We start from the raw sequence: 13748 nt of genomic DNA on the forward strand, positions 1-13748 counted from the left end.
CTTAATTCCAAAGGCTCAACCTGGAGTGGCATGTCGAAGTACTTTCTAGATAATAAGGGATACAGGGTGTACGATTGTAATAGCGCGGGCGGCGACGAGTTCGACGATGTGGCGAAACGCGCTCGGATGTTGGTAGCGATGCAACGGCTGCGTTGCCTGGACTTTGATTATAATAACTTCACATAAGACATTATTGGTACCGTTTATTGTTCTCAAAGGCTTGTTCAAAAGTCTATCAACGAGGCGAGCGTAGTGGACAGCGACCTAAACCCTTCTCTTCCTGAGAGGAGACCCGAGCACTGCAGTGGGTCGTTAATGGGCTGAAAATGATCGAACGATAAAAGTTTATCGCAGATAGTATTATGTATCTACTTACAACGATGCGATTATGTTTTAATTAGCATAAGATTTAATAATAATAATAATAATAAGGGTTGGATACAAAAAGCAGTAGTCCTTGAAACGGCGCGTATTGTGAGGGGTTTCCTCACTCTGGAGCCATGACCGCCGGTTGCTTGGGCATTCAAAAGCCCTGCAAGCGGAGGATGGATTTGTTTTTTTTTCTTTTTTAATTTCTAATAGTGTTTTTTTGAAACAGTGTATAACCATTAGTTTGGCGAGCAACGTTAAGAATATTCAGTTTCTTTAATAGTTATAACTCACAGTGAAGCATTATGAAAAAAAAATATATAGAAAATATTACAAACACATTTTGAACACAACATATATTAAATAAAATAAATATAAATAAAAAATATAGTAAAATATTGATGGTTAAAATAATCTAATTAAATAAAATTAAGCATTTATGTCAAAATTAAATCTTAAATCGTAGAATCTTAAATAAATAACATCCATAATATTGAAGTTCAAGATAAATATTATACAGGTAAGAATACGATGAGATTCCGGTTACTAGGACAAAATAAAAGTAGGTTAGGTTAGGTAACGTAACTCGACTTAGTTGTTTGATCATAATTTCAAATAACTTATATTTCAGTAAACTAAGCGTCTTGATACTGAAAGCGTTCGCGATGAAACCATTTTCATATTAGTTAAGTTACTGTAATATGGCCTAAGTATCTATGTGTAATTTTAAAAGTTTTATTATATGTCTTGAGTGTTAATGTTATTTACGATATGAATTAAAAGATTAGTAAAAAATAACATAATTGATGCCAATTTAGTTGTAAACAAATTGTTACTAAATTGACAGCCCTTTAAGTAGCCCTTTCGACATTGAGTATTGTTTATATGAACCTTATTATTTGAAAATTAAAGTTTGTAATCGCTCGTGACAATTTAAGATAATAGCCATTAGCCGTTAATTTTGTTTATGATTTCCCAGTAAAGAAGGTTGTAATTATGTTTTGGGACCTTGTATTGAACATGTAATTTCAGTCCTACAGGAGTCATCAGGTGGTCCTATTCAAAATACTCTAGCCCTATCACGTACTACGTGTAACTACGAATATGAGCGGACTTCGTTCCGCTATTAGTATACCTACTGAGGTTTATCGTTGTCGACCTACCCTCATTCTAAATGGTAATAAGAAACGACTAAGTAGCATTTATTGTGAATGTTAATATACTTCTCTACTAGATTAACATAGCAAAAAATTATCAACGGATGGGTGTACGAAAAAATTCTTTTGTGTTTATGCTTACACCTTTTAATTAAGACCTGAAGATGTATTTTATGTGTGATGAGTTAAAAAAAAAAAATTACAGTAGGTATTATCAAAATACGGCACTAATTTCAAATGTACCTATTGTGAAGTTTATTTTAAGACTCCCGTTGGTTTAGTAGTTACTATATTCGACCACGGATAACGAGGTTCTAGGTTCTGCCACGTTGGATCAGTAGGCTAAAGAAGTCTTAATAAGTATGTTGTAATACCTAAACATACAAAAAATAATATATATTATTATTTTTTGTATCAAATGTTTATTTGATTGATGACTTGTTGAGTCGCAAGCTAATGTCTAAATATCGCGTCCAGGTGGTTTTATCGCCGCAAATCGATGCACACTTGGTGTGGAAGCAATACTTTGGCTTGGCTTGCTAGGCTAACTTATAGCATACAGTATTTTTCACAACCTTCCAAAGAAAGTACATGTATATATATTTTTTATCGAGCACTTTAAAGTATCTTAATTAGATGTCTATAATTATTCAAAAGACTTAAAAGTAAGTATACGAATTTACCCGTTAAGTATTTGCCAAAACAAAAACTATTTTAACCTAAAGATATATTGAATCTAAATAAATAATTGTTTGGAATCTTATACATACTTAACAACTGTCAAAATAAACATAAATAAAGTACCTACCTACCCACTGCCGATAAAGATTATGATTAAAAGTATCTAAGAACCTAAAATTGTATTGTAAATTGTGAAACTCTAACATAGTGCTTATATACTTACATAACAGATTTTAAAATAAAAACTGCTATAAAAGGCTTGTTGGAAAGGACACCTCAAAAAATACAACTTCGAAACACAGTTAAAATTTAAATTTTCATAAATAAGCATTTTTAAAGAAATCGACAACATTACACTACTACTACTAATTTTAACGATTTGCCGTTCGGGGGCTACTTTGCCACATACACACGCACACACAAACACACACACACACACACACATACACACGCACACACTCACACACACACACACACACACACATACACACACACACACACATACACACACACACACATCCACAATACTGTTATACCAATCGGAAGACTCCTTTTTTAACTGGCCTTTTATACATATGGTTCTTATTAAGTCATAATATGTAGCCGTGCGAAATAATTCGTACGGTGATAAACTGCAGTGCGGATTTACCGGTATTACGGTCCGTAACTTTGGGGACCAAAACTATTATATTTAAATAGTTGTATAACGCAACGAACAATGTAATGGTACGAACATAGATATAAAGAATAAATAACACGATAATATCAATTTTATTCCGGTAGAATATGTCTGTCCCACTAGAATATATTGTCATTGATTGTCCCATACCGCTTAACTAACTTTGTTAAATAAGAATCTACACATAATAATACGGACCCTCCAGTAGCCCTACAGGAGGGTCCGTACAGGCAGGAGACAAAAATTATATCCCCCGATTATTACAGTTGATGTGTCCACCTGGTAAAGCACGAAGATGGGAGAAGGAATATTATTTCCACTTGTGCGCCAATGCTCTGAGAGTGGATAAGACTGCGGGAGAAGATAAATTTGTATCCTTTCCCCGGGGAGATAATTGTCTCCTGCCCATGCTAGCCGTGTTGCGGTGATAACGCAGTGGTTAGGGCTCCGAGGGCCCGAGTTAGTCTTGGTACGCACATCTATTGGTTGGTTTTGACGGCCGTCTGGCGCAGTGGGCAGCGACCCTGCTTTCTGAGTCCTAGGCCGTGGGTTCGATTCCCACAACTGGAAAATGTTTATGTGATGAACATGATTTGTTTTCAGTGTCTGGGTGTTTATCTGTATATTATTAATGTGTAAAAATATTCATCAGTCATCTTGGTACCCATAACACAACGCTTACTTTGGGGCTAGATGGCGATGTGTGTATTTTCGTAGTATATTTATTTATTATCTATCTTGTCAATTTTATGTGCGTTTTTAACAATTAAATATCACTTGCTTTAACGGTGAATGTAAACATCGTGAGGCAACCTGCACGCCTATGAGTTGTAGATAATGTTCTTAAAGGCGTATGCAGTCTGCCAATCCGCACTTGACTGGCGTGGTGGACTACGGTCGTAACCTTTCTCATTCTAGGGGGTATCCGCGTCCTGTAGTTACCCGGTAATCAATGGATTATGATGTTACGATTTCAAGCAATAAGTACAATACAATCGTATTTGGATTTACATTCATTCACTCATTCATGGGTACCATTTGAAAATATTTCATTAGGAAAACAAAATACTCATTCAAATACGACTGATTAATAATTCTTAGCTTTTCAGAATATTAGTTACTGGATATTGCATAGAAGCAGGCGTTACTTAAAAATGCGGAAATCCATAATATATTATGAAAATTAAGCTTAATTTACTATACTCCGCGAACAGCAGGAGAGTCTGTATTGTGTAATTTATAATTACTTCAATCCGTATACTCCACACCAAACAGATCTTCGGCTATGTGCCATCTGCGCACGTTTCGCTCCGAAACCGGAGCATCCTCAGGAGATGTTGACTTTACAATTAATAATTGTTAAGTCGCTTTACAATTGAAAAATTGCTTTATACGGATTGAAGTAATTATAAATTACACCATACAGATTCTCCTGCTGTTCGCGGAGCAAATTAAGCTTAATTTTCATAATATATTAGTTACTGGCTCTGGAGTGTTGGAGTTAACGAATAACGTGTTTACGCGGTATGGGAACAATTTCAAAGGCATATTCCACACGGACGTAGTCGCTGCTTGAAACTAGTGGTACCCAAAGTTGTATGCCCAGAAATACCTTGTCCGCAAGCTTTAGGAGGTACCTATGTGCTTATTATAAACAGCATAACATAAACCTCTTTTAGAAGTCAGAAAGATAAACTTAGTTAAGTAAATAAAGTCCAAATAACTAAAAAGTAAAAAAATCTAGTCAACACTAAAAAAACCTATTTATGCATTGTACCTACCTACCTAAATGTATATTATATGTGTACCAATATTACTATTTATTAATGTTTCGAAGTTCTACATGTCGATTTGTTGTAAAATCAATGTTTACATAATAGCTTGTAATATAAATAAGTAACACCTTATATAAATATGCGGGGTTAGTCAGACGAAACGATTTCTATTGCAAAAATGTTTTATTCATGTAGACCTTATCACAGGAAATTATGAAGCGTTCATACATTTAACATGTTATAATAATGTTAGTGATGGTGATAACTGCATTCTTTAACTTAAAACTAAAGCGAGGAGGGTTCCAAACGCGCCCTGGTCTAACAATCTTACAACTAACTAAGCCAGGTTTTTTTTTGTTGAGCTACGAAGTTATAGCAATTCATACCTACGCTTTTTTATCATACACGTAATCCTTAATCTTATAAAAGGAATTTTTTTTATATACACTTTGAAATTATTGAGAGACATCTCAAGGATTTCATATGGTAATTTGTTATAAAATTATATAAAATTACCCTTGAATGAATTACTAATATTATGCAGCCTAGTAAACTGCACCACAGGTAACACACCACATACGCTAAGGGACAAGCTATAGCGATTAGACTGTAGTAGACATTTAGGGCCTTATAAATTAAATTGGCATACCGTTACAAAAGTTATGCTGTGTTTTTTATGAGTACCTAATGAATTTACTTATAGTGCAAAACGGCACTACGAGCGTTCCATTTTTGCCATACTGGTAAGGATTAAGGAACCATAATATTAGAACGGGAATATAAAATGCCTGCCGGTTTTTGACGGCCGATTGGCGCAGTGGGCAGCGATCCTGCTTTCTGAGTCCAAGGCCGTGGGTTCGATTCCCACAACCGGAAAATGCTTGTGTGATGAACATGAATTTTTTTATTTTTATATTATGTGTTTTTATGTATACTATAGGTATTTATGTATATCTTCTTCTAATTATATAAAAGAGAAAGTGTGTGGGTATGTTCCGTATAGGCTCCGAAACGGCTGGACCGATTTCAATTAAACTTTCAGGGAATCTCCGGATTGACCTGGCGAGTAATCCTGTAAAGTTTGGTGACGATCGGAGCACTCCTATTTTTGAACTTTCAAACTGTCAAATACAGCTTTTATTTACTATGATGATATTTTATTGTTGGGTGTACATGGGTGTAGATAATGATCTTCACCCGCTCGAGAAGAGAATAGAAGAGAATGAATACGGAGAGAAATAAATTATTTAATATATTATGAGACTTATATTAAAAATTTAATGATGTAAGTTTATTGTTTAAATAGAATAAAGCAAAATCTAGACCGGCGACGCGGGCTGGGTACGCTAGTTATTCATAAAAATATTAATCAGTCATCTTAATACCCATAACACAAGCTACGCTTACTTTGGGGCTAGATGGCGATGTGTGAATTGTCGTAGTATAATAATTTATTTATTTATTTTGCAATTTCAATGACTAACCCCGTACCTACTTTGGTAAACTGAATGTTATTGCTGTTGTTTATTAAATTATACACGGTTTTTTAATAAAATAAATAAAACACAATTTTGTTTTCTTTATATATCTCTTTTAAATTTCCTCGTCGCAAGCGTGCGGCGTCTATGATGTGCAGGCTTGTGAGCAGTACCAACACCCTTTTCAATACATGGGGCCAATTAGGACCTCTAGGAGGGCCTCATCAAGGGCCTCAGGGCATAGTCTTATTAGTCTTAAACTAACATATGATAGTAGGTTTTGTTTTGTATTTATAGTTATTTCGTGATTATTTTTATAATTTATCTATTTTAATTTACGCTTGTTTTAAATTCAATTAATTGTATATATTGTTGTTACTTATTGTTACTAACATTATCCAATATTAAATAGTTAATTCGTGATTATTTTTATAATTTATCTAATTTAATTTACGCTTGTTTTAATGTCAATTAATTGTATTTCTATTATATTGTATTATTGTACTGTATTTCTTTGAAATGGTAATTTTTAAAGTGCATGGGCTCCGCTTTAAATAAAAACTTATTGTTATTATCTGACTACTACCTACCTACCTACCCGAACTTCTTTAGAATTAGGTATTTATAACTCTTACTAGAGATTTTCTTCATTTTATATCATCTGCATTCCCTGTGTAGTGCCTGATTAAGCAAGCGCAGCCCGTAGCAAATTCTTTAAAAGAGCCCTTGACCTGCTATGGGATCTTAAGTATAAAGTTGTAAAAATACAATTAGGACTGCCGATTTGCGCAGTGGGCAGCGACCCTGCTTTGGGTCTAGGGCGGTAGGTTCGATTCCCACAACTGGAAAATGTTTTGTGATGAACATTCATGTTTTTCAGTGTTTATATCTATATTTGTATATTGTTTATGTATATTATTCATAAAAATATTCATCAGTCATCTTAGTATTCATAACACAAGCTACGCTTACTTTGGGGATAGATGGCGATGTGTGTGCTATGTAGTCCTAGTATATATATATATTTTTTTAAATTATGCTGTATATTTATTTATTTATTATAAATACTCAATTCGTATTTTAAATACAATACATATTTGCTATCTATAGGTTACAATTTTGTGGGTAACTAATAGTTCAGTGAATTACTATAGGCGATGTCTGTGTGCGTGTGCGTGTCTGTCTTTCAGTCAGTCAGTCAGGCACAGATGAGCGGTATTAAATATGCGGGGCCCTCTTTCGCGCGGGGCCCGTAGCTGCTAATCTTGCTACGTGGTTAATCCGGCACTGACCCGGTGAATACCCTCTATGCACGCCACTGGTGTAAGCCCTATTGTGCCTGTAATTTCCTATATTCACGCCTTAAAGACCGGAACACAAAAACGCTGGAACACAGGACTGCTGTTTGGCGGCAGAAATAAGGAGTTTTATCGTTTTGTCAACATCGCGGTAACTAGAACTACTATGGAAAAGCTGAAAAAAATATGGAGGAACCGTAACATTACTAAGGCCACTAAGATCCGGCTTGTACAAACACTTGTTTTCCCCATATTTTTATACGCCGCGGAGACGTGGACTTTGCGAGAGGTCGAGAAGAGGAAAATTGATGCTTTAGAGATGTGGTGTTGGAGACGTATGCTTGAAGTGTCATGGAATGAATTTCGCACCAATATTTCCATTATCCGAGAACTGGACATCAAGCAACGTCTCTCAACATTAGTGCATAGCCGCATATTAAAATTCATCGGTCACGTCTCTCGGAAAGACAGCAACTCCATAGAACCTGTTATTGTGCAGGGCAAGGTAGAAGGCACTAGAGCACGCTGTAGGTCACCCATGCGATGGACCGATCAAATCAAATCTTCAGTGGGAGGTCCCTTGCATGAGTGTACCAGACTATCTGCAAACAGGGAGAAGTGGCGAATGATCGTGAGGCGAGTAACAACTGCCACAAACAATGTCCCACCGTGATGACCACGACCACTCTGGCAAGAGTGTTACGACAAAGAAGAAGAACATCGCGGTAGTACTTCTTATAAGCTCTGTCACATATACTCTACTACAGTTTAAGGTGACTCCGGGGCGCATCCTTTATTTAATCCATTTAAATGCAAGGCTGTTTGGAAAGATGGTACAGGGTTCAATAATAAAATAAAAATATATCTAGGTTATAGTTCAATAATGAGTAGGTTATTTTATACAACGGGCCTCAAAACTCAATGATAACCTGGTCCCGCACGAGAGGCCAAGTTAAACGGTCTACTAGTTCTGGAAAAAATTAATGGATTATTAAATTTTTCCCCCTGCTTTGTCCCGTCAGGGGGTAAATAGGAATAAAAACTTGATCTGTGACCCTGTTTCCGCTGGGGGAACGATCAAATTTACTATTCCGTAGTTCTCCTAGGGGGCGGATTGGAATAAAGTTCGATTTGACACGTCTACCAACGACGGGACAGGCAATTGCAAAAACAAATAATGTTGTGGTTGTCACTGCGTATTTTTACGTCAATTTTGTAAACTTATTTTTCTATAATTGATGGCAGGTAAGTAGTTAAAATAAATTTATGCCGTTTGGTGACGGTAGATCAGAATACAGTACCTACCCCTCCGGTGTCGTACGAGGCGACTAAGGAAATAACAGACAACGGGCAGCAGCATTCTCCGTACTAGATACTTTAAACATCTACTGCGATCACAAACCCGTCTGCTCAACGTGATGATTATTGACAAGACTAGTTAGCAGAGGCCGAGAGTCCAGCGTTACCAGCCAGAGTTACCGACATAGCTCCTAAGCTCAGCGAGTCGCGAAGCTGAAGTGGCAATGGGCAGGGTACATAGCTCGGAGAACCGATGGACGTTGGGGTCTTAAGGTGCTGGAATGGCGACCCCGCACCGGTAAGCACAGCGTCGGCCCCCAACGAGGTGGACAGATGACATCAGGTGAGTCGCTGGGAGCCGCTGGAAGCAGGCGACCCAGGACCGTGTATTGTGGAACTCCCTACAAAAGACCTATGTCCAGCAGTGGACGTCGATTGGTTGACATGATGATGATGATGATGAGAGTCCAGCAGAAGACACAAAAATAAAAAAAAAAATTGTGTTTTATTCATGTAGTCCTTCAGATTTATTCATGTAGACCTTATCACAGGCACTTATGAAGCGTTCATAGATATAATATGTTACCATTAATGTTTAAACTAAAGCTAGGAGTGTTCCAAATGCGCCCTGGTCTAAGAGCAAAATTTTTTTTGTTATCACCATCTCATAAATAAATTAACATTTAGCTATGAGGTTAGGGCATTTCATAGCCAAGCTTTTTTACCGTTTATGTAATCTTTAATATTATAATAGGATTTTTCTATAAGCTTACGTTATAAATTAACTTTGAATTTATTGAGAGACATCTTGAAAAAGTTTTGTATTGTTATAAATATGCCTATGGAGTGACCTCCATGGGCATAGTACTCTCTTTTCTAAAGAGATTTTTTTTTCTATTTGAATGATATTTATCTGCCGCGGTGCGAAACGGTGGGTTGGAGTACTATTGTGTAGAAAAGTGGATCGGTTTGTATGGGAAAAAATACCCAACGGACGTTGTACGCGGACGAAATCGCGAGTGTCCGTTATTCAGTCAAAAAAGGAACTTAAAAATGCATTGAAAAAGTGTAGATAAAAAATGTTTACGCGTATAAAAGCTTAACATTGCATTACAGATTTAATATATTTAATAAAGACCTTGAACAACGTAAGTTTGGCGAACAAGCAACAGGTGAAATGAAAATTTATTCTATGAATACGAAATGAGTCCTTTACTTTGTGATACACGTGATTTATAATTTTAAAAGTAACTACCTACACGCGGATTATAAAATTAAATTGATCACAGTTGGTCCAGTCACTGATATTAATTTTCAATACGGAGCTTAAATTCCTTGCACACCAATTTTCTCTGAGAGCCTATTTAATACGCTCGAGTCAAAAGCTTAAAAAAGCCCACCAAAATTCATCAAAATGTCAAAGAAAAATATTTCTTAATTCTTTATTCAGATGATGGCACATTTGATGCGTACATTATGTACAAAAAATATGTGTACATGGTAGTGAGATGATGACGATAACTACATTCGTAAACTTAGGTATAGGTATGAGGGTTTCGCGCCTTGTCTAAAAAGAAGCCCACAGTAAACTTAGCCGGATTTTCTTGTCGTTAACTGTTATAAGTTAAAACAATGTGTTAAAACACATTTAATAAATTGTGGTTACTATACGATTGATGAATTTCAAGTAGGCTCCGCGAGTCCGCTCTCATCTCTCACAAGATAGAAAATTTATTATGCATTATATATTTTTTCATTTGAAACTGTAAATATGATATTGAAAACGAGCAATCTGCTGAGTTTCTTGCCGACTTCTTCTCGGTAGAATCTGCCTTCCGAACCGGTGGTAGGGCCACTACAAACAGACAGACTTGACGTTTCAAAAGTGCTTATACTAGACCTACTTGAAAGAAATGAATTTTGATTTCTTTGGCTTTTCTTTAGGCTTAGATAAGTTTAATACAAACTGAACTATTCCATTCTCGTCCGATTTGGATCATCAAATCAGCAGATTTGCGTCCGCTGTTGGACATAGGTGGTTTTCTCGCCCTGCCTGACGTAGCTGTGTTTCTTAAAGTGGAAGGTCTAGAATTAGATCCTCGACAGTGGCAATTTGGGTATAAATCATTTCTTCTCTGAATCTGAATTCATTAAGTCTGGTCTTTAGATGACTTAAAGTATTCTGTTAAATTAGGTATCAAGAAATAAAAAGATTGCATCTCCCATTAAACTTGATTTTATTATATTTTACATTATTTACAAATATTCAACTACTCAATGCCAAATACGTGTTGCATATTTTTCAATTGTTATTATTAAACCTAACTAAATTATCCACTACCAATAAACTGTTATCAATAAAACAAAGTTAATCTTTCTTCAACCCTCTGATTCTGAGCTCTAGTTCCAAATAGGCCCTCATGGAAGGATCATCTACAGATTTCATGATCTTCTCCGCTATTTCAGGTCCGGCATTTTCCATATTTGATGTGAGTGCTTCTGCCCACACTATGAATACGCAATTGGCACAACCAGACCTGCAGCAGGCCGTTGGAGGTTCTTCAAATGAAGCCTGAAAGTGTAAATTAATAATAATGAATAAAAATATACGACGACAAAACATCGCCATTAGTGACGTGCATAGAGGGTATGCAGATGATATAAAATGATGAAAATCTCCAAACGCTTTAGAGGTAAGTAATTTACCTCTAAAGCCTGTAAAGTAATTTTTCGATTTTCATTTACATGTTATACAGGCGGTATACCGTATAGCATTCTTTTCTTTTAGCCACAATCAAATACAGAGACTCTTCAAATGCTGTCCGGTAAAATAATACCGGTCTATTTTTTAAAGCCATGAAATATTTCTAAACCAACTAGGCTTGCTACAGAATGTAAGCAAACTTCGACCTTGATTGCGTACGAGAAAATGGCAGACAGGTGAATTTTCTTTTTTTTTACCCTCAAAAATCAACTTTGTGGGCTCTTTAAATGCAGCCTGGTAAATAAAAATAGCCTATTTGCTTTTCTAAAGCCAGTTGCACTACAGAATGTTTGGTAGACTTTGCATGTGTTTGAGAACATTATGGAGAATACTCATGCAGGTTTTCTCATAGTGTCCCTCACAGTTAAATTAAGATCTTAAATTAAAGAAAATCTCAATTAATAGAAATTAAGACTCTTGGAAAAGTTAAGATGTATGTCGGGGATCATATTCAAAACCAAAGTCTTACCCACTAGGCTATAATTTAAAAATAATACTGCCCAACTATTTTATTAGTTTTATTATGAAAGTGTTTTTTTCAGCCTATCTGCCTAACTTACAAGTACCTATCTATTTTAACCAGCTAGTTTAGGGTGTGAACACTGTATCAAATTTCTTAATTTATAAGTGCACCACTGGCTTAATTAGGTTGTGAACCCCTGGCTCTGGCCCACTAATGCCTAAAATCATTAATCAATCTAAGCCAAATCTCTATTGTCAGGTTGAATTTAATAGTAATATTTTTTACAACACTTTCCTCGTGATAGTATGGTAGCACAAAAAACTCAATCTGCCATCAGAAGATGTGAGGATGTTAGCCAATAAACAAAAGGCTTTGCAAGTTGTATTCCAATCCTTAATAAGAAGGACCCTCAAAATATCATTTCATCTTTTTCTCACAGAAATCATTTGGTAGATAATTTATTTTTATTCCGCTACATGTTGACTGCAATTTCCCCTGGTTTTGAGACATGATACAGTTAAATATGGTAGTCTTGTTTGTTTTTCTTTTAATTTTGCATAAGTTATTAGAACCATTGTTTTAAATTCTTTCACTCTCAATTTGGTTGAAAAAATGGCATGGTGATTATAGTCTAAGATGGCTAGTCTGTTAGGAGTATAGGTGGGATATTAAGCCCATACTCCTAATCGATTTCTATACAGCATTGTATTGGAATGCTTGCTTAGTGGCACTTGTTTGTTGATAGGGTGGTAACTAGCCACTGCCGAAGCCTTCCACCAGACCTGACCAGAGAAAAATCAAAAATTTTAAATTCTCAAATGCCCTGACAACAGATAAAGCCCCCAAGAGAGGTTGTCGAACAGAGAGGGTACAGTTTGTTTACCTAAAGAGGTACAGGTTCAAGGTCTTACATTTTTCTTAATCCTTTCAATTTCTCTTTCCTTCTCGTCGTCGGCTTCATTTGTTTGATTGTTACAGTATAACAACTTTTGATATAGGAATAAGGGCCTCGAAAATAACAATCTGGTTTTCTGTAACACAGACATTTTTTTTTAATCATGTGTTCATGCAAATAACTAGTAATTCGGTTTCAAAACTAAAGAACGACTTATTACTAAATTCAACTCTTTCAAAGGTTTAACAATATACATCACACTATTGTATTGAAATTAATCACGAGCAAAATGAAAGAATAAATGTTAAAATAACTTACAAGCATACCTAAGCATTTTACTTTATCTTTGTTTATGTATTTTGTATTGCTTATTACATAATTTTATTCGTAAATATTATCCAGTTGCCAAAACAAAATTAAAAAAATTGTTTACTTAGGTTTCGAGTTTGACATTGACATTTCTTTGATAATTTACATTTTCTCTTTGGCTCTGCTTATAGCTCTGGCCCAATGTATATCTAAGCTCAGGCCCCTGAGCTTTAGCCATTTTTCGCTCTTATGTGTTCTATATGACGACATTATATAGTCATCATAGCCGTTTCAGGTAGTAAATTGCTGCAGTTTCAGTTATAAATATAATTATATTATCATACGTGTGATAGTCTTGTTTAACTACGGGCATATTTAATCACGACGTTAATCATTGAACTAATTGAACGTCATATTATAAAAAAATCTAAAAAATCTCTCTCATATTCTCTCTCATATTTTCTTAATGATCAGTATGCGCCAAGAGATACACAATATCAGTCACAGCATTGGGAGCAGTTGAAGAGGTGTGTTGGAAAGTGTAAAGTGCTGACCGGAAATGCCATAGACTTAATACAACG

General features: G+C 35.6%; 1 protein-coding gene across 1 annotated transcript; it reads right to left on the reverse strand.

The window, feature by feature from the left end:
• Positions 1–10956: 10956 nt before the first annotated feature.
• LOC120629353 (oxidoreductase-like domain-containing protein 1) lies at positions 10957–13315 on the reverse strand. Its single transcript, XM_039898277.1, has 3 exons — positions 13177–13315; positions 12875–12994; positions 10957–11308 (listed from the first exon to the last, which is right to left on the reverse strand). The coding sequence occupies exons 1-3, from the start codon at positions 13180–13182 to the stop codon at positions 11105–11107; spliced, it is 330 nt and encodes a 109-aa protein (XP_039754211.1). The 5' UTR covers positions 13183–13315; the 3' UTR covers positions 10957–11104.
• Positions 13316–13748: the final 433 nt, after the last annotated feature.

The sequence above is a fragment of the Pararge aegeria genome, chromosome 14 (genome assembly GCF_905163445.1).
Source record: "Pararge aegeria chromosome 14, ilParAegt1.1, whole genome shotgun sequence".
Taxonomy (NCBI): domain Eukaryota; kingdom Metazoa; phylum Arthropoda; class Insecta; order Lepidoptera; family Nymphalidae; genus Pararge; species Pararge aegeria.